Source organism: Melanotaenia boesemani, chromosome 8 (genome assembly GCF_017639745.1).
Source record: "Melanotaenia boesemani isolate fMelBoe1 chromosome 8, fMelBoe1.pri, whole genome shotgun sequence".
Classification (NCBI taxonomy): Eukaryota; Metazoa; Chordata; class Actinopteri; order Atheriniformes; family Melanotaeniidae; genus Melanotaenia; species Melanotaenia boesemani.
In genome coordinates this window covers 11,542,742-11,565,341 of record NC_055689.1, presented here as the reverse complement: position 1 = coordinate 11,565,341, position 22,600 = coordinate 11,542,742, and the positions used below count along the sequence as shown (strand labels likewise).

The 22,600-nt window shown below is 38.4% G+C and overlaps 1 protein-coding gene across 1 annotated transcript; it reads right to left on the bottom strand.

The window, feature by feature from the left end:
- Positions 1-19,664: 19,664 nt before the first annotated feature.
- fabp6 (fatty acid binding protein 6, ileal (gastrotropin)) lies at positions 19,665-20,822 on the bottom strand. Its single transcript, XM_041992943.1, has 4 exons — positions 20,710-20,822; positions 20,430-20,605; positions 20,250-20,339; positions 19,665-19,792 (listed from the first exon to the last, which is right to left on the bottom strand). Exons 1-4 carry the CDS (start codon positions 20,774-20,776, stop codon positions 19,742-19,744), a joined length of 384 nt encoding a protein of 127 aa, XP_041848877.1. The 5' UTR covers positions 20,777-20,822; the 3' UTR covers positions 19,665-19,741.
- Between the last annotated feature and the right edge of the window lie 1,778 nt (positions 20,823-22,600).

Below are 22,600 nucleotides of genomic sequence, written 5' to 3'. Positions count from 1 at the left end.
CACTGCCGCCCTCATACGTCATAACATCATACGTTTTATTGTAAAAACATGAAACATAATCTGTATTAATGTTTTCGTCTTTGAGTGAGGAAACTGCAGACAGTGTTCAGGGAAATGTCTGAATGTGATTAAGCTGTATTTCACACTTGGCTGAGACATGAAATGATTCTGCTTTTACACCTTGGATGTTGCACCCTTATACCAGACAGAACTACAACTCCCTGTCGGCAACTTTGTTCTTCCTATGGTGCCTAGAAATTTTATTTTAGTTTTCAGAAGACAGTTAGGACATAGGCGTAACCACTGGTTTCACATTTTTACAATAAAACGTTATAATATGGTCCCAATTGTTCTTTTATTTGGGTTACAGCGCTACATTTCCGTAGTCTTGTAAATGAAATGCATTGTACAAATAAACATTCCTTGCCTTGCTTCACTTTACAATATTTAGAAGAGGTCCAGAAACTACAGGGGACTTTGGACTGAAGTGTTCTAATACAATAACTACCCCCTAATGACAACTATAATTTTTGTCCCAATTCAAGGGCTTACATCCTTCAAATTTGGCATTTGAAGGCTAGCTGTGTCACAGTGGCAAGACAAAGAAAAATAATGGATTGGACCTCGCTTTTCATCTCTTGTATGACACTCAAGTACTCCAAATTAAAACTGTTCCTTGAGATATTCCATACTTTTGCTTCACACTTTTCCAGCATCTGACTTGAGCTTGCAGATACTTTGCAAGGTCAGACTGGACTTTTCTCCTCATTGTCTAAAATAAACCAGTCCACTAAGGACACTGCAGATTACCGTCTGACTGACAGACCTGCAGTCTTTAACATCAAGGCCACCTTCAGGGAGAGATTGTAGTCCTTCAAGTTGTAAGTCTAAAAAAAAATAATAAAAATGTCAGTAAGCTGTTTTGTTAAGGGTCTGGGTCTCAGAAAACAATGTTGTAATGTTAAACTAACCTTCTTAATCCCTTTGAAAAACTGCTATTTTTCAAGCAGCAGCATGAAAGAATCATCATCATCACACCGGCCTGCTGTGAATACAGAAATGATTTTCTTTACTTGGACATGACCTTACTTGGACATGACCTGAACCAGTTGGGACCTCTGTCCCAACTGGTTCAGACATTTACTTTACCAATGTTTCAGCCTCTGAAGATAAAGGAAAGGAAATCTTTCTAGGAGACTGTATTATTAGGACTTAGTGGTAAAGAGCCTGCCCAACATTAGCCATTATATATAGAGCCGAAGCCTTCCTCCAAGATTGGAGAGTTGAAGATACTTCTTCTCAAGCTCTACTAAAAACACAGGCTCAAACATTTATTTTGTGTATAATTACTTTTGTTAGACTATCCCTAAGTTTCAGGCAACAGCCTGCCTTATCTCTTCCTCTGGTGAAACAACATTAAACATCTTTCTGCTGTCATCCCACACAAGTCAGAGCTGCAGTTAGATGTGTTGCATTCACTGCAGCTGTCATCAATAAACCACATTTTCTGTGACACCTTACTGTGGTCTGTGGAGCTGGGGTGGTCACATGTGCTTTTCATTTATTTATTTATTTTTTTGCTAGGTGGCCTTGATAAAGTCTTTGTCTTTATTGCAGCTACTTCTTTTGACTTTTCGAGTGCTGCTTGACATATAAGTATTTTTACAAACATTTAAGCAATATGCAAGTCATTTTCATCTTCAGACATGCAGCTTTTATTTTGCTGGCAAGTACCAAAGTCAATGACAATCCACATGTGACTTGCATGAATGTTGCCAAATCAATGAAAAAGTCAGATACTGGGAGCAAGTTAAAAAGTAATATAAGTGATACTAAAAATATACAAGAGATAAAGCAATCCTCTTCTAAGAGAAAAGCGCGTTTCAAGTTTGAAAAGTTATACCTGAACATACAACATTTCTAGTATAGATTTCTAGTAGTGTTCTTCAGACAAATGACACCAAACTCCTCCTATCATCTGTTAGATGATCCCTTTGGTCTTGTTTTGCATTCACATGACCTATTCAAATGAACCATTAAGTTGACTTTAAGTTAATTCTTTCATATATCAAAGTATACTAGAGCCAAATGTGAGGTATTATAGGTAAATATTAGCAGAAATTGGATCATGCAATGAACTTAAGCAAAGTCCAAAAAGTCCAGACCTGAACCTTATTGAACAGGGATGGAAATAAACAAATGTCTGCAAACTTTAATGAATTGAAGTGAAGTTGTTAAAAATCACTTTCCAAAATTTCTTCATGATGAGAACATGCAGAAAAGCGGCTTGTTACTGCAGGACAAGATGCTTAAACAGGTTTTTGAACCATTAATGTCCCATTTCTGTTTGCAAAACTGGTAGAATGAGTGAAATCTGGCAGGCTGGTATTAATGGTTTGTGTCTCTGTGTGTCAGGATTACAATATTCACTACTCTAGTCTAGTGTCTCATTAATGGTTGATTACATCTAAAGTAAAAATGATCCGCTTTAATTGATCAGCAAAGTCATAGAGTTGACTAACTGAACAAAAGATTAGATGTTTACATACATATAGCACCTACTGACCTACAGTGTGTTTACTTCATTACATTATGCTCATGTGAAAACTGGGTTTTCAGACACTGCTAGTGATACATTCCTAACCTTGAAAGGTCTATAAGAAACCATGAACACTATAGTTGATCAATGATCATATGTATTTTAACATGCACTGCAAAATGGTAGATTATTTAACAGCTAGACAGGAAACACCATCCTGCTTAGCCAGTCTGAATCGAGCTGTTCCAAAGGCTAATCAGCCAATATGTCACCACAATATCTAGAGCTTTAAGCAGTTTTGAGCAAGACTTGTCTAACCAAGTGCTTAGTAACTACTTTCAAACCTCCAGCTTTAGAGATTTTTACCAGAGAGGTGGAATCTGAAGTGGCCTCTGGTGACCTTGGTGTGGAAAAAAGTTCCTCAGAGCTTTCTTTCCACCTCACACCATTGCCTTCATTTGAGGTCAGGGTAACTCCTCCCTTGAAGACCACAGTCTGACCGTAAACAAATGTCATGCAAGTTCACCCCAGATAGCTTTAACAGTAAGAGGCAACCTCAAACTCTGAACATACCTGTACCTATTCAAGTCCTAGAACTAAAAGGACCAAGAATAGCAACATTGATTTCTATAAAATACTTAAATCTAGTTCACATTTATTCATTTTGAGTCAGGGTTCCATTCACTAGCAAAGCAATTCTAATGTAATATTTAGAAAAGCGGCTAAACAGGAATGCTGATGAGATACCTTTCTGATTCAAAGCTACTAAGTTAAGCTGCACTGTGTTGCCAGAGAGGAAGTATAGGCTACATGAGTAGTGGCTTTAGTTCAGTAGAAGTACTTATCATAACCTGAAATAAATCTGGGGAGGAAAACCACAAAAGCTGGGGTGGACATCCACAAGAGGGAACTGGAGAGACCTTTTCTTTTTATATTATATGAGACAGTTGAATTTAATGTTTCCATTAATCATTTTTATGCTAGTTTTAAACCATTTTAAAAGCAGTTTTCAGTAAAGTTATATAAAGTTTTTTACAGATTAAAATTAAGTTAAGTTGAATAGCCCTGCTCTTTGTGATTTGGCTTAAGTAGTATCAATAGCAATCTATAATAGATGATAAAGATAAGTCAGTCTTTCACTCCAGTCAAAGTCAGATATAGACTCTCTTTCAATATCATTATAACTTTCTCATATTTTAAAGTAGCACTATATTACTTTCCAATCTTAATACTCTGTGCTTCTGACTTTTTTTTTATGTATAGTGAGATTTATCATGAAAACCAAAACTTCTTCTTCTTCTTCTTCTTCTTCTTCTTATTATTATTATTATTATATTTTTTAGCTTATTCTTTTAGCCTGGAGCCTCACTTGAAGGCTATGTTTTCATGGCACAATGCTGCATGCCAACAACAACTGGATATGAACACACTGGACACCAAAACAAGAGCTCATTATTGGAGAAAGTAAGGAAAAGAAAGAGAAAAAGGGACATAGCAAGAGATGACACAAGATTCAACATTGGACTGACTATTGCTGCCTGGAGAGAGCTCAGAAAAGAAGCTGGATGCAAGACAGATGCTGAATTAGTCTTTATTATTGGGCACCAAAGCATGAAAATATGACAAAGTTTAGTAATAGAGCTTTAAGAGAAGTGATTAATTGGAAGGTGATGCTTTTATGTAATCGCTTATTTCAGAGGTTTCTACCGTGGTTGCTATGGTGATACATCCTGGGGAAATGCAAACCAACTTTGTGGTACTAAAAGCCTGGAGCTAAACCAAAATATACCTCAATAACAACTAAACACACTTAATAGTACAAACCCCAGATCACTGTTTAGGTATTGTAAATAGTGTTTGTTCTGTGCGTTCATGAACAATCTGTGAAAAATTTAATTGTAAATTTTAAAATCTGGACAAATATTAACAATTACAAAAACAGAGTACATGGTTAAAACACTTAAACACATGTACTATCTTACATTCACTGATAGAAGTATGTCATGTTCATACTATTTAGTGTCATTTAACTTAGCTTTTGGCATGGATATAACAGTCTCCCTCTGAAGACATTTCAGGGAAAATGTTTTCAATAATTTAAAAATGAGAGCATGCTGTAATATTTTTAGAAATTGTGGGCATTTAGACCTAATAATGCAATCTCCATCCTCTAGGCTGTAATGTGAGCTGGTGATTGCATTTTGAATCCCCACTGTTATCCCTGAGGGTTGATGGGACAGACCCAATAGTGGATCCCCATTAGCCAAAACCTCCAGAGGAACTTTGTGGCCTCACCTTGCCTCAAGGCTCTGCTCCACTTTTCATTTATTGGCAAAGGCCAAATGAAGACACTTGAACCAATCAGACACTGAATGCACAACCATTTAGAACACATGGACACTCACACATCTCCTATCAGAAGTGGGTTTAAGATAGTGGGGAGTAAAAAAAAATAAGTGTATACATATATATATATATATATATATATATATATATATATATATATATATAGAGAGAGAGAGAGAGAGAGAGAGAGAGAATCCTGTCATTTTAATCTTTTTTTTTCTGATAATAATGATATCCATGATGATGAAAGGGTAAATGGTACCTGCCAACAAGCCCACGCATGGCTTGATTTTCTCAGGCAAGAACCAGACTTTCCCAGTAGGAATTTGGATGGATGCTTATGATCTCAGTGTGCAGATGAAGTGACAGTGCAAATGATTAATTTCCCCTCTGGCGCACAATATCTTAAGTCAATCTGCTCCTGATAAATTTATCAACATCAGACTGCAAATTTAAATCCTGGTGACTCACACTTTTCTCTTATTTCTTTGTTCGCTCTTCACTGTTGGATACCCCCTCCTCATCTTCCCTCCTGCTTCTCCTCTCCAGCTGTTAAACCAATTAAATGCTCACAAAGGGTAGACTGCCCACTCTCCCGTTGAGAAAAATACATGCAATAAAAGCCTGCTCTGTGCAGAGCCATTGTGTGACAGTAAGGCCGCCATCTTTAATTACGGCCTACGCCTCCACCCTTCTCATTGCTGAATAGGAGTGGGTTGCAGGTACAGACAGCTTCTGGCAGCGATTCAGGATTTTTTTGTGTTTTAAGTTGGGCAAGTGGCCCAAAGAAGGTGAGCCGGTGGATGTTGCTGATACTGGATCAGTTTAGGGGTCAGATTGCATCATAGAAGGTATAAATGGTTGATGTCATGGTTGATATAACGGTTGATAAGTTCAAAACTTAAATTTGAGAAGAAGAATTGGGGTTGACAGAAGCTAAGACAGAAGTCTGATTATAATTTTGGCATATATGTATTCTGCTCAGACTAGCCTAAACAACAAACACTGCAGAGAATGCATTTTGGAAAAGACAGATGAGTGTGTGTAGGAGTTTCCTACAAAGACTAGATGCAAGATATTGAGTTAGAAGAATCAACTTTATGACCAGCCGTCAGTGAAAGCATGGGACTGAGAGAGAAGCCTTCAGGGAAAAGAAAGTGATAGATGTGATGGTGAGGTTTAAAAGAGTGATCATATCAGAAAGAGAAAGGGAAATGGGGGCGTACAGAGACCCCTGCCCCTCCCAGTGGCCTGTGCCTGGAGGGGCGACCCAGGGCAGGTCTGGGGAATGCAAGGCATGATGGGAGAAACAAAGCCGACTACTGTCCCCCAGAGAGAGGCGTTGTTCTGGACTGGAGGGGGTACAAGAAGTCAGTCGCTTGGTGTATGAATGGATGAATGGATGGCTGACCGGCTGTATGGATGGAAGCTGGGTCCCTGGCTGGAAGGCTGGCTGGGCTGCTTGCCCACAGAGCAAGCATGTAAGGGAACCAGGGCAGGTCTGGGGAATGTGAGGCATGATATGGAAACAAAGCCAGCTACTGTCCCCTGGTGAGAGGCCCTGTCCTGGGCTTCAGGGCACAAGAAGTCAGACTTTATGGATGGAGAGATAGATGAATAGATGACTGCCTGGTTTACAGAATGACGTTAATACCATGTATGTAATGGAGTCTCATTAAGTGGCTACATATACTTTACAAAATATCAGTGATTCCTTTTAAAACATAGAAAAGTCCCATTCTTAAAAGACCCCACCAAAAAAATCTGAGTTTTTTTTTATCTAAAGTAAACATAAGCTCTAACATAAGTGTAAAATGCAAAATCAACATGACAGGATGAGACGAGACAAAACAAGAGACAGGACAGACAATATAAACTAACAAGAGAATCTGAAAAAGAAAACAAAAGAAAAAAATAAAGAAAATCATTTAAAAAAGCGTGAATGTGTATGAGTGCATGTGTGTGTGATGATACTGATTGCTAGGACTCTGCAGCTCAGGATGGAGGAGAGTGCTTCAGTAATTTTGATCCATAGAGACTGAATGGGTTGACCGAGGCAAATGCCATAAAAGTAGCTGTCTGTGTGTCCTAAAGTGCATTGTGAACAGATATCTGTGTTAGCCAGTCACATAACTTTGTGTAATGTGAGTTCAGAGAATAACTATATATTGTAAAAGCTGTAGGTTAGTGTCAGATGTCACAGAGAAGGTGTTTTTATTGATTTATTGCCAGAGATCTGATTTGGAAGAGCCTGCTATGTCATTTTTTCACTTGGATGTTTGTAGTGTTATTGTAGCATTGAAGCTGGAATTTAGTATGTATAACTTAGAAATTAGATCTTTGTGATTATTTATTGTGATGAGTTCTTTGATTAATGGGGATGTTATAATGTTTTATTTTTCTTTAATTGTTAATCTGAATTGTTAATATTGTATGTTCTCCACCCCATATGTCTGTATCAGTGTGTAAAATTATATAAATTGAATATCTGTGAACAGGTGGTGGAGGTGTGTGACTCCGTTTTTGCCAAGTGAAAAGAAAATTTATTTATTTTGAAAGTCTCTTGAAGTGATGCATATGGATCCTCTAAATAAAATAATACGTCATCTGCATATGAATAGATTTTGTGGTGAGTGTCTGCAATCTAAATTCCTTTGAGTTTACATTTTTTATATAACTGCTGCAAGGCGAAAACAGCAAAAAGTAAAAGCGAGAGTCAGCATCCCTGTCTGGTTCCTTGGTGCAATCTGATGCTCAGTGAAGTGATTCTGGTACCACCGGTGGCCATGGGGGATTTGTACAGTGCTCGTTTAATCCAGCGAATGAACGGCTCCGCAAAACCAAATTTAAGGAGTGTAGTAATTTAAAAATAGCCTTTTTAAATGTTATTAAAAGCTTTTTCTGCATATGTGCCCCTAATATGTAAGTAATATGATAATGGTTTTATTATTGGTTTGTTATGATATGTCGATGACATTGAAAAACCTATACAGAAGTTATCTGTGGCATGTCTGTTTGGTCACAAGGCCTGTCTGATCTGGGTGAATGAGATTCAAAGTGGCCATTTCTGTGCTTGTTGCCAATGTTTTGGTGATAATTTTTACATCTGTATTGATTAGAGAAAGAGGTTGGTAGCTGGAAGGTTGAATAGGATTGTTTGGTTTCAAAAGTAAAGTCATGAAAGCTGTATTCAAGTGTTTAAGTATGGTAGATGAGGTTTGGATTTCAGTAATTACTTTGATTATTAATGGTGATAATATGTCCCTAAAATGTTTATAGAATTCTGCTGGTAGTCCATCTTTGTAATTTGGTATTTTGTGGAGTGCTGTGGTTATTTCACCGAGGGTTATGGGTGAATCAATAAAATTAGCTTGCTCGTGGTTGGTTTTGGTAGTTCTAGATTATTGAAGAAGCTGTCCATTTCTTGAGATGTAAGGGGGTGAGAGGAGGAACACAGATTACTATATAGAAGTTGCTTTAGAAGTTTTTAAACACGTTGTTTATGTCTTGTAGGTTTTCAGTAATGGTTCCTGTAAGGATTGATGTTTTGTGTGTTGGAGTAGATTTGCTACATATTTGTTGTTTGCTTTATAGCTACATTAAAAAAAAATGTATTTAAGTTGATGAATTAGAAACTGTTATTTTTTATATATGATATCTTCAAATTGTAGTTTGAGTTATTTTAATTCATCCTGTTTCTTGTTACTGGGATTGCTAGATTTTTCATTTGTGAGAAGCTTGATTTTTGTGTTATATAGTATAATTGTTCTTGCTCTTTTTTGTTATATGAAAAGTATATGATATTTCTTCTAATTACTGCCCTCCAAGTTTCTCATAACAGCGATGGTGAGGTGTTTAGAGAGTCATTCATTTCCTGAAAGAATGCCCACTCTTGCCTTATTAATGTTACAAACTCCGGGTCTTCCACTAATGAGGTATTGAATCACCATCTTGCCGGGATTTTAGTACGTGTTGAGTATTCATAGACAGATACAGGAGCGTGATCACTGATTACAATTGGGTGGATTTTATAATCTGCAGTCTTTGGTATGAGTGAGTTAGTGAAATAAATCAGTTCATGATGAACAAAGGTGAACTGTGGGAAAAAAATAATATTCTCTTAAAGTGGGATTTCTTTTTATTCTACAACTGTCACTAGGCCACAGCCCTCCATATATTGTTTTATAATGTCGGTGGAATGCCAGTTTACCAAAGATGCTTGAATGGTGGATTACTGAATTGATGATTGTGTTAAAATTTCCAGTTATAATGAGGTTATTTGATTTAGATAGTAATTAGAAAAAGTTATGAATGAAAGATGGATCATCATTGTTGGGACCTTACACGTTTGCCAGTGTAAATATTGCATGATTAATAGTTGCATTAGTGATAATGATAATAAATCTTCCATCCAGGTCAAAGATTGATTGTTAAGTATGAACTGAATGTTTTTGTTTTGCTTACTGTTAAATATGGATGAGAATATTTGGGCAAATTGTTTAAATTTAAGATGTTGTAATTCTGTATCAGTTCAATGTGTTTCTTGTAAACACACATGTCAGCATTTAATTTAAATAATAATTTATTATTTAGATTTTTTTGGTTGAGGTCAGAAGCCACGTATATTCCATGTTATTAAGTTCAGATGGGTCTTCGTTGTTAGTTGGCTGTATGCTTATATTAGTATCCTGTGTCATGTATGGTATACAGCATATGTTCTATGTACGTTTTTGGATGAGAGAAAGACAAACATAACCTCAGACTTGATACACAGACGATAAAAGAAAAGGATATGACATACCCAAAGGAAAGTGATGCACACAAATATAGAAAATATTTCCCCAAGTGTGTGGCTGACACATACAACATTCATTCTATATAAAACTTCATGTTTGCTGACAGTCCCCTCCTACACAGATCTACATGCAGATATTGTGATTGACATAGTCCTTCCCAAAGGAAGTGCCATATTATACACCACTAAACATATTTAGACTCATAATCCACCTGTGGACTACAGGAAATTAGCCTGTTGTCATAAGTTCCCTTCTATTTCTATGAAATTCACATGGCATGCACAGATGATCAAAAGCATTGTGATGTTTTATCACTGACCAGATGTTGCCATATAATTAACTAATAAAGCAATCTGTATGTCCTTTGAGCAACATCCTAATTGAGCCCAGATGTAAACGCTTCAATGCAACAGTGATTGATGTCATATGTCATGACACAGGCTGCAGTGCTGAGGTGTAAGGACCATGCATAAATATTATTTTATCAATAATAACAAAATATAAAAGGAGAAAGTTGCTTCAAAGAATACACCGTTGTATTGTTGTTACCATTAGTTGTGGATTTGTAATCTAAATATAATGACTTGTGTTAACAGTCATATTTAACAGTGTAAAGGTGAACTTTAGTTAGTGCATCAACTCTGACAGCACTACTCTCTACATTAAGACACTTCAAATGGAGTCCAGAAATTTCGACCTCTGCTAATCTTTTCTTTTGGAATCAATATTCTCTCTCCATCTGATGTTGTGTTTCATTTTTTCAGCCTCACATACCTCCTTTAATTTTCCCTTGCTGCATAATATCTTATTCAGAATTCATCCAGACAAATCTTATGCTTTCTTAGACTTTAAGCTGAGCACTGCTATAAAGAACAATGGATTGGCAGTGAGGGTGGGGCTGTTTCCTGAATAAGGCAGATACTGTCAAGTTGACTGTATGTTGCATATCACAAGAGTGCAATTCAGCGCTGCATGTACTTTTACACTATTCAGCTACACTGAGTTACAGACATTCAGTCAGGCATTGAGCTCTCTGTTCACTCCTACATACAGCAAATCTTTGCATACGTCTTAAGGCTTTCAGTCCTGCAATCGGCCTGTCACACAGCTTTAACAGAGCTAGACTGAACACTAAGGAGACAAAGAATATGGTGGTAAATGGACTGTACTTATATAGCACTTTTCTATTCTCTTGACGACTCAAAGCGCTTTTACATGAATAGCCACATTCACCCATTCACACACACATCATGCATCACTTCTCAAGAGTTACGGAGTGCTACCTATCATTGACAAACACTGATGAGCTCATGGGAGGGTGTTCGTGGGGTTTGGTGTCTTGCACAAGGACACTTCGACATGTAGTATGAGGAAGCTGTGATTGAACCACCAATCTTCCATCTGACAGACGATCACTCTTTTTCCCTAGCTGCAGCTGCCCCAAATAAAAAGACACACTTATTTGTGAGTGACACAAATGGTAAAGAATTGCTAAAGAATGGTGTTCTATGAGCTTTAAGGGGGAAAAAAAAAACAGCTAGCCACATTTCAGGTCAAAGCAAACTGTCCAGTTGACAAAGTTCTGGAGGACTGCTGGGAGGCTGTGCAGACAGGAGTCTGGGATCTGGAGGACAGCAGGGAGGCCGCACAAACATGAAACTGGGCTCTGGAGAATGGCTGGGAGGCTGCCCAGACAGTAGTCTGGGTTCTGGAGGATGGCCGGGAGGCTGCGCAGACAGGAGTCTGGGTGCTGGAGGACGACCGGGAGGCTGCGCAGACATGAGACTGGCCTCTGGAGAACGGCCGGTAGGTCACTCAGACAGGAGTCTGGGATCTGGAGGATGGCTGGGAGGCTGCACAGACATGAGACTAGGCTCTGGAGAATGGCCGAGAGGCCAGGCAGACAGGAGTCTGGGCACTGAAGGCATGAGTCATGGAGCTGGAGGCGAAGGCGTAAGGGATAGTTTGTAGGAGTTTTGTCTCCTTCTGGCCATGGCAGCTGTCCATGCAGACCCATAAGACATGAGTCTGTCAGGAGGTATCCAGACCACCAGTCCGGACTCCCAGAACATTGTCCTTGTGGTCTATCTCAGGGTCATGCTCCTGTAGCCAGCTCACTCTGCCAAGGTGATGAAAGAATAGCCAGCTGGGTGTGTGGCCAGTCCATTATTTCAGGATTGTGGCACGGATGAGAGGTGTGGACCCAAATGCAGGCTTACGACGCAAGAGGCAGACGGATGCAGGATATGATTTTAATAAACAAATGGTAAATGGTAAATGGTCTGTATTTATAAAGAGCTTTACTGTATCTGGAATGATACCCAAAGCGCTTTACATTATACATCACATTCACCCATTCACACACACATTGACACACTGATGGCGGAAGCTGCCATGCAAGCAGCCACGACCCATCAGGAGCAATTTGGGATTCGGTGTCTTGCTCAGGGACACCTCGACATGAACTCGACAGACCGAAGATCGAACCGGCAACCCTCAGGCTACAAGATGACCACTCTGTCCACTAAGCCACGCAGCAACAAAACTAAATTTATAAAAACAGAAGACTATAAAGGCAAGATTATGGGACTACATGACATGGCAAAAAGACTACGACACATCAAACTAACAATGGACTAGCAAGCAATAAATGAAACCAAGGGGTATATATAGGTGACGTGAATGAGCCAAATCAAACCAGGTACACTAATGATGGGAAGCAGAAAGCAAAAACAGAATACACAAAGGAGAGAACTACAAACTAAGACAAAGTAGAAAATAATATGGCAAAACTACCAACCCAAAACCCACAGATCATAACAAATGATCTAATTTTTTTACATGATCTCTCTGTCCAATCTCTGATCACAGACTGTGGATGACTGTGCTGCAGATTTTATATGTTTACCAATACACGAGTCAAATGATTAATGGATCATTAAGAGGCTTGTGCAGAACTTGGATCATTTGGATCAGGGGCCTGTTCCAGAAAGGAGATTCAACTAACTCTGGGTCTAAAAGGAAAGTCTGGGTTAGGAGGAGGAAGAGAATAGTGAGGAGACACTGTCTGCTGAGCTCCAAACATCTGGTTCTACATGTACCTCAGGAGAACCATATGTTTGAGTTCTGAAATATCTCCCTACGTAGCTTCTAAAATCTCTGGAATTGCATTGTGGACAATCCGTGTCCAATAGCTGCTTCAGGTAGGAGGAGACAGGTAGAAAGTGTTTATTTATGGCAAAACTGCCAGCAAGGAGGTTTACTTCATGGAGTCAGTTATCATGGTAACAGATTTGGGATAAGACTTACCTTACTTCTTGGAAAGTAAAACCCAGAATTTCCCTCAACTCCGGGTTAACATACCCAAGAGTGTTAACATAACCTGCTTTCTGGAACAGGCCTTAGGTGTGTTGCTGCAGGGAAACCACTAAAATCTGCAGGACAGATGGTGATCCTAAACTGAAGTGTAGCATATTGGTCTTCCTCTTTACATTCAGGAGAAAATGCTTCCTATTCCTGTTCCTATTTTAAAATTCTCTGTCGGTCCGGATGGTGTTTGGTTCACATTAAAAACTTGTGAACAAGTCATGCTAAGAACACATTTACTAATCTAAATACATTGCCATGTTCATCTACATGTTTTCCAAATTCAGTAAAGCAAAGAAATAGTCCAGAGGAGAGGGATAAAGCATTTCTTGGTTTAAACTACAGATCAATGCTGATAGATGAAGGGTGAGTACGGATTTTAAATTCCTTAGATATTATAATGCAGTCTTCTATGCAGACCAGACGCAAGCATTGCATGGCAGATTATTTATTACAACTAAAAGTGACTTGTGACTTGATTTGGACTTGCAAAAAAGAACTTGTGAACATCTCTGTTGTACAATGCTTCAGTGTGACTCAAAGTTTGCCAACTTTCTTGCAATGGTATGGAGCCAGAAACATGTTGTTAAACTTTAAAGCCAGTAAAATGAATAAGCTTTATTATGCCAAATAACAATATAGAAAGTTTCCACTAACTCTGTTTAATAGCATCATTTGTGCCAGTTACCTACTTGCTGCTAAACACAATTGCTCACTTCAGACCAGCAGTTGCAGTAATGCGAAAGATCCTACGAACAATGAAGTCATGAATGGACAGAGAACACACTGTATCATCAGCAAGAGTTACAAAATGACATTTTTCAGCTTTGCAAATGGGATCATTGAGCCAAGAAGAAACTAAGCACACCCAACATGGCGTTACAGAGGTTGAGTTGACTTTGTGGCATAAATTCCTCAATCAAAACTGTTCCATGCTGCAAGCCCTCATTTTCAAATATCCCTCACTTTCTGAAAGTGCTACGCCTTTCATCCATCAATTGCTGCAGTTGTAAATATGCAGGTTTTGAAGTGTTTCAGAGTATTTCACAGAAAACCTTACTGCATGTACAACACATTGTGTATAATTGCTGAGTCCATCATTGCCATCTGTATACATATGGTAAGAAGCTTTTAATATGGATGTTAATACTAAGTGGATCTGCTTTCAGAACTCATCGTTTACCGGTGCAATGCTTTTCAACAAGATCTCCCATCTTTATTTAAGCAATTTGCCAGTGTTACCATGGTTATTTCAGGTAATTTCAGGTCATTAATGCCAAAGGTGCCAATCACACAGTAGTATGTCACCCCACCATTATCCTACAGAGCTTTTTATTTCTTCTGATTGTTGCATTGTTTTTTTTTTTTTTTTGTCTTACTCAGTCTTGCAACCAAGCAGGCCAGAAATGCAAAAGGCAGGTGAAAACAAAGAAATAGTAAACAAGTTTCAGACCCAAAGAGCCTTCTCCTTGTGTTTGTTTCAAAGGTTGTTGGTTTGTGAAGTGCAATTTTCTGAGTTTCTCTTTGCTGTGTTACTGGTTTCATTGTTGTATTTAGTCCTTTTTGTCTTTTATTTTTTCATGAAAACAAAACAAAACAAAAAAAAAAACAAACAAAAAAAAAAAACCTAGAATTTCAGATACAATGGTAAACACTGGGTTTTCTACCTCATAAAGAAAACAGAAAAGCCATTCAATGTTGAGCAATTAACTCATTTCAAGTTGATGTGCCTTGTTATAATAAAGAAAGAAAAACAAAGTCCCTAAATTGTACAATGACCTCATTCCTTTTGTCTATATGGAGACTCAGCTTACAGTATTTGATGACATTCAGCTGCCATGTTTCATAGCATGATGTGGTTGACCTGTAACTTCATGCAAAGGATCTCAAGCAATAGACTCATCCCCACTGTTACACAGGACTCCAGGGAGACAAGAGCATGTTAACGATGCTTTATTTACAGAATAGTACTCAGAAGAATAAACATACTGGTAGCGATACTGGAAGAGGTAACAGGGTTGAGGAATCCTGGAACGGAGAGTGCGTGAGTCCAATAGGAGTGTAGTTTAAGGTCCAACAGGGAGTGACTATGGTGCTGGAGTATATGAGGACTGGTGAAACAATGGAAGACAGGTGTGACGGGTTGGCTTGATTATGATCAGGACCAGGTGTAGAGGATCAGGGAAGTGCAGATGGAATGGAGTGACTGGCTGAAAGTGGAAGGACAGGCTGTAACACCCACAGTCTTTTTACTTTTCTCCCACATGAACAAGGTTGGGTGCTTAAAGCATATGGTTATTATTAGGTTTGAAATAAATGGTTGTGCCTGCATGTTTCTATATGCATGGCTTAGAATACAACAACACATTTTGTTATAGCCATAGTTATTATGTGACATTGATGCTGGTCTATGAAGAAACTGCCTTGTTTCACAAGTTTAAATGGTGGATCTTAGCCACTTCTACATGTTTTGAACATGTGGACGAACATTCAAGAACATTATACTGGGTTTTTTCTTTTTTTTATCTTATTTGAGCCTTGATCTTGAAAGCTAATCTAACATAAAAACACATCATTCTCTTTAAGCTTTAACACACTTAAATCTGCCTAACAGCATGTTGTATTAATCCTCATATCCAACAACTAAGACATAAAAATCTTACATACATGTCAACATTTTGATATTACATTACATCATAAAATCTAAGAGAAGTAAACAATGTGGGCCATTTACTTGTAAAGTGCTCACTCAAAACGCTATATTGTTAATTGAATATGAATTTGTTGGTATTTTCCATGCTTTTGTAACCCTGTAGTCTAAGTTTAATGCATTAACAGTCAAAATAAATCATTGCTATTTTACAATAAATTAAAAAGTTGGTGAAACAGACGATGAACATAATGCTGGCAGTTGGGAATTAGTGAAATCAGCTTGACAATATGGCTCAGGTCCAAGTGTGCTTGATGTTTCCCATCACCAAAATGGCAAGAAGAACACAATATGAAGACGCTAACAAGCCATTTTCTTCTCACTTTGTGTTGCAGAGATAGAGTCCAATCAGAAAGAGGCAGAATGGCCAATCAGAAACCATAGCCTTGGAAATGGTCAATTAGGCCTGTTTGTCTGTGAAGACAAAGGAAGTGATATTGCAGAGTGATTGCACCAGCGCCGAACTAGATAAACATGCTCAAATAACACCTTGCCTGTTGCCTTCCAACCCTAATTTTGCAGGAGTGTGAGAACTTGATTGCATCTGTGCCGGCAAGAGAGAGCGGCTTATTATTACACCAAAACAATCGCCACCTCAGAGGCAAAAAACAGAGATTTTGTTTTCATTAGGGAGCAATTGAGTCACCAGCTCTGGAGTCAAGGCCAGCACTCATTTACACACACACTCACACACACACCCAAGCTTCGGTCTGGCAATTTTATTCAAGATTTCTACCTTGCTCCAGTCCACTTAATGAAGCTGTAAATTTAGAGACATGAGGGCGTTCACAGTGCTCCTCTGAGAGCTGCTACAATGATCTTGGGACGAGCTGGTTAATTAACTGATTGTTTGGTTGGCTAGGAGCCACAAAGAAATAGAGTAGATGTGGAGAGAAAAAAGAGGGAGAAGAAAAGAGAGGGCATGAGGGGAGAGGACAGAAGAGACGGATAGTACAGGGAAAAGGAGGAGAAAGCACAGCTGGGGCAGGGAAACATGGAAAAGGTGCTGAATTTAGATAGCTGCTAGCTGGATTTCTTTCAGTAGGAAGGTGTAGTTGAAGCAAAATTATGAATGTTTCTTTAGAGATCAAACACGCCAGGCTTCTATTAACAGGCCTGGAGTAGATAAATTAAGCTGTGTATTATCTTCTCCAGGTGGCGATATAGGAAGCGTTGGAAGATGATATTAAGGTAAAAAGTAGACAGGTCATCAGAATTTTTTTCTTGTGTAAAGGTGTACAAAAAAAAAAAAAAAAAAAAAGTATTTCTTTTATGCCTGCTAGTAGTAGCCATGTTTATTTTCCAAAACCAGAAGCAGCTCATCGTTCATATTTATAACCTGTTGGCTTTGTTAGAATTAATTTACAACAGTCACCTTCTATTTGGCCAAAGTTAGTAACACCTTGTGAGAAGGCCAAAACCACCTCAAGTAAAAATTAAGATTTTTTTTCATACATATTTTTGACTTTACTGTTTCGCAGGGAAAATATTCCCGTTTTTGTCATTTGAATATAATTTTTTTTTTCAAGCAGTATCAATCGTTTCCTGTTATTTCATCTGGTAGGTCACCAAGATAAAGTGTCATGCATGTCCGTGGGATCTACCGCCCAAGTGTATGTTGCATAATTCTCCAGGTGTTTTCTCAGAATAAATGTAATGTTTTTGGCACCTCCAGCAGATGTGGTAATGGTTTTCTTTATCATGCCCACAATTTCTCCAGCATGAGTGGTCCACTGAATTTTTCTACATTTTCATATTGGGAGTAATGAAAACACAAAATGATGTTCTTGCAGCAGAATTCATACCAATACACTGAGCAACTCTAAAGTTCTATTGTAGTTCCCGCCAATTACTGAGTAGGGCCATCTCAACCAAACCTTTTTTGCAGTAACCTAGACTGAGGAGAAGCAAATCTCTTGTTATTGGATGTATTCATTTTACTATTTATTACTGTATTAAAGTTTTCTGAACAGATTAACATACCAGTCAGTTTAAGGACCTTTTTCATAATATGTTGATCACCTGGAAGCAGATACACACAAGAGTGGACATATTACTTTCTATTTTGCCTTGTACTAAGATATATCTGTCTTCACTGACCTTGATCTCCCGGATTAATACAAAGTTAACAGAACTGTGTATTAATATTTCAACTCTTTCTTGTTTAATTTAACCAAATTTCCAAGGATGTGGGCCAAATGTGGGTAAATGTATTAAGAAAGTCACATGAAAAAAAAAAAAAAAAAAAAAAACACAATAAACTACATCAATTGAAATTGATGTTGGAAACTGAATGGAAAGTTGTGCGTACAGCGAAGCCACACAACTCGAGGATATGACGTCAATGCGATGAACACGCGCCGATTCCCAATCCACCCTTCCATGAATTTTTTACACTTTGTAGTCAAGCATTTTTTGAAGAAGAAGCTCAACTTCTTAATTAGTCCAAAGAAATGTTTCTCTTTTGCTTTGCAGTGAATCCTCATAGCTATGTTCTCTTCTCTGTGTCTGACATGAACTTCCCGCAACACACATTGAGCCTTTATCTGCGCATGCGTTGTTTTGCTCTTGTTTTGGAATGTTATTCCTTAGCACCCCCCACAGCCTTGTAGTATGTACTACAGTGATGTCGTGGGGATGTTGAAGCCTTTCTCTAGTTTTCGCCACTGTTTTCACACCTGAACCGGCTTCGGTGCATTGTGGACATAGCCTTATACTTGTGCAGTGTCTGCATGCGGTCGGTTACGGCGTAGCTGAAGCTGGTGAGTCTGTTCTTGCGCTCAAGCGTAGGGGGTTTGCATCATTTTGTCATGTTGCAGTTTCTCCTCCTAATCTAAAGGAGGCAGCAGAGGTGGTATCGGCCGGTAAACTCACCAGGTCAGAGTTCTTTTGATGGTTCACTTCAGTTCCAGTAGGTATTTTCTGTTTTAAAACAACAGTGATGTCCAGTCTGATTCAGTGTCTTTATTAGCTTGTGGAAATAAACAAAGAAATAATTTGATCGGCCTCTCATCGACTTGATCCAGTGTGTGTTGCTTTTAGAAATGGCACTTACTACACAAATTTAAGATCCAGGAATCTGGAAACTCATAATGATGCATTTTCTCGTAATAACAAATTGACCAATCATAGGAGAGTACTTCCTTGTAAATGTCTGCGTAGCAGGGGTGTACGTCAAGTCTGGAAGAGGTGCATGTCTGGCCTCCGGCGAGCTACCAGCAGCGCTACGGTGGGGACGCAGACATGCAAGTATAAATCTGCCTTTTATGATGAGATTTTAGGGTTCTGCATTTGGCCTGAATTTGCTGGGGCTGCCTGATGTCTCTGCATTTGTCTGAATCTGCACTGTCACTGGTCTAATTTAGATATCTTTGAAAAATACTTTTCTGACTTTGTAACACACTTAAACAAGAGAAACTTCAGATCCTGGGCATCAGGACAAGAACTGATCATCTCTATTTCTGCAATATATCTTTAATCCACAACAAATAAGCTCCAGCTGTGCAGCCCTCCAGGAGGCAAGTCTTTGATTTTTTTTTGTTTGAGTTTAGTAATGAGTTTTGCTATAGATCTCCTATTTAGTTTTTTACAGCTTCTTGAAAATATAATTATACATCAGACTTATTTCTTAATTCTAATTCATAGTTATATTTTCAACACTAATCACATGGGGAGCTTTTGTCCATATACAGTAGATACAGATATATAACGTTGTAAAAGTACAGCGCAAAGAATATCCCCATCATGATCTCTGGTATAGTATTTGTCATTTGGCATCATCTACAGTTGTAAAGCGAAGTTAATTTAAATCCCAAATGCTGTGGAAACACCCCGGCTGTGACTTAATGGTGCATTATCTAAACATACACACTGGAAATGATGGTCAAACTCATGGGTTCATGTTGGCACGAGTCTTAGTTTATTAAAGGTGGGGGTCTGTGGTCTCCTTTGTAACTATATAAGATGTCAAAAGTCATTCAGTAGTTAGATCTTCCTGCTGGTTCTCTTCAGCACCACAGAACCTGCTTTGGACGTCTGCAACACAGACAAGAGAGAGTAAATTGTTAAAGCAGGAAATATGTTCTTCCATTTCTTCATGCTGAATAAACACCTACCAAAAGAGATAACCTTAAGGTGTATAGTGTAATAAATATTTGTCTGAATAAAACAAATAAAACTGTTAAGCTAACAGTAATTTAAATGTATTCGTTGTTAATTCATTTCATAATTTTTCTTTTTAAGAAATTTAAAAGTTAACTCCTGAGAGCTTTTGGAGAATCAGAAAATCTCACAGAAACAAAAGGAAGAGAAGAGTAAGGAGATAACTGCTTCACGTTAACTCGAGGGTAAAGGTTAACAGCGTCTCTGAATTGCTTGGTAAGATGCTCAGTGTTCTCGTTAGCCATTGCTGTTCTCCAGCTGCAGACGTATAACGCTGATGACTGCCATTGTATGACTCTTCTAGTGTTTAATGCCGAGTGAGTGTGTTTACCTCAATGAGCTTGCCCCCGCAGACCTCATTGACTTGCTCGTAGTTGGGGAAGTGCACCGTCAGCTTGCCTCCTTCCATGTTTACTGTGCCCTGTAAAACACATGGATGGTGTTAGCAGTCAGAGAAGCAACATTGTAGCACGACTTTATTCATCTGCTCTTTCTTTTTTGTTTTTTTTACCTTGAATTTCTTTCCTCCAATGGTCTGCATCTCACACTCTTTGCCAATGGTGAACTTGTTAGTGACTGTAGCATTGGTGGGGTAGATCTGGGTCCAGGTAAAGTCATTCCCTTCCTGGGTGACCTCTGTGATCAGCTTGTAGTCACGACCCTTCTCAATGATGTCGTCAGGGATACCTAAGATGAAACAGAAGGAGAAATGTGATGTTACAGCAGCTATGACCTAATAAAAATAAGTTAAATTCATGTAAGATTTGCCAAAAAGAGGTGTCTGTTCTCACCAATCAGCTTGCAGAACTCGGCGTATCCCTCCTGGCTTTCAGTTTCCCATTTTCCAGCGAAGGCCATTTTGATGATGTTGGTTGGCTTGAAGAGCGAGAGGTGTGATGATGAGGCAGGCTGAGGGAAAAGCAAGGTGCCGGGACCAAGACTGCTCCTTGTTTATATCCTGTGCACTTCTCACCACCTCCCTCATTTGCATGTGATGACATAAGAGAGCAATTACAACTGAAGATGATGAGTACTATAGGCTAGGACTGGTGAGGGCAATAAACTGCATAAACGGACGTTTATGGAGTTCACGGGGAGTGAGTAAATGCTGATGGCTCATCAGGGTGAACTTCTAGTTCACCTCAAGGCCAGTGAACTCTCCTGCGATGGCTTTATGGTCATAACCTCAATTTTTACTGCTGCTGATTCAAAAATCAAATGAAGAGCTTTGTTTAAATTTCAGTACATCAATTTAAAGGATTTTCTTATCGCTCAAACCATGCAGCCTACTTATTCAAGGTCTGCGTTGATAGCTTGACATTAAAATTTAACATAAAAAAAAATTGTGGGCATTTGTACTGGGGGTCTCTGATTATGCTGTTTTTTTTATAAAAGCAACAAGCAGTAATAACAGCTTGATGAATTGGATTATTTATTTTCCTTTTCTGTTTAATAGTGTTTCATCACCTCACAGCAAGAAATTACCTGGTTCACACCTCACCCGGAGCCATTTTGTGTTTGTTAGGGTTAGCAGGGCTCAAGTGCATGCACATGTTTTCTCCAGGTACCCTGGTTTCCTCCCACAGTCCAAAAACATGCTTGTTAGGTTAAACAGTGTCTCTAAATTCTCCCTAGGACTGACTGTGAGAGGCTGTTTGTCTCTCAGTGTTGGCCCAATGATGGACTGGCGACCTGTCCAGCATGAATCTTGTATCTTGCCACCTCGTTGCCCAGATTTTTGGATCAGAGTTCATGTAGCAAAATTCTTCTTTATCTATTTTATTTAATCTCTTTTCCAAGAAGTCAACAAGGCAGCACAACCACGTATTTATAAAATATCACAAAACAACAGACAAAATGTGAAACACAAGTAAAACACAAACAGCAGCCAACATTAAGTACATGGAATAAAACATGGGGTGAATTAGGGATCAATTGTCATTATTGTAAGAAAGAACATCCCATTTACTGTAAAATTTGTCCAGTTAGATTTGAACAATAGATCCCAGTCAAGTCAATAACATCAAAAGAGATGAGAAGATGTTGATTTGGTGGAGATGTAGCGACCATATTAGCATGTTTCTCTGCAAGTGTCTTGCATAGAAATAGTACAAAGGTTCTGGTTATTTTAACTGAAATATCTAGTAATTGTGGCTCAATAAAAAAAAAATCTCTCCAGGGAGTCAAAGTTGGGTATTTCTATGCTTGTAAATTTACCTATTGCATTTTTCTCATTACGTATCTATCAGAAATACAAAGCTATATAAATGTTTACCTCAAAAAATATAATCCATTTACTAATAGGAACAGAGTAAGTGCTCTGTTGTGATTAACACAGATATGTTTATTTATTCAGTGATTATATTCAGATAAGTGAAAGACTTCTGACAGCAGGACAGAAATCTGAATAAATACAAGAAATAGTGACGAACACAAGCACTTTTTAAAAGAAAGGTACATGGCCACATGGTTTCTACGGCTGCAATAAAAAAAGATGTCTGCACACATAGTGGCTGAAAATTGTCCATTAATAGGGTGACTGTATGACTGAAGTGCCTCAGGCTTTCACTTTGACAAACTGTAAATAGGTAAAAGGTTTTGATGCTGCACTTAACTTTGATATCGCACAATACAGCCATTTTCAGAGTGCTGATAGCGTTACCAAACCATGAAGAGTCAACA

Excerpts from the sequence above, each read along its gene's own strand:
- fabp6 (XM_041992943.1), bottom strand. The coding sequence starts at position 20,776 with ATGGCCTTCGCTGGAAAATGGGAAACTGAAAGCCAGGAGGGATACGCC. Across the intron at positions 20,340-20,429 it reads TTGGAGGAAAGAAATTCAAG|GGCACAGTAAACATGGAAGG; the intron begins GTAAAAAAAACA and ends TGTGTTTTACAG. Across the intron at positions 19,793-20,249 it reads GCGGGGGCAAGCTCATTGAG|ACGTCCAAAGCAGGTTCTGT; the intron begins GTAAACACACTC and ends TCTGTGTTGCAG.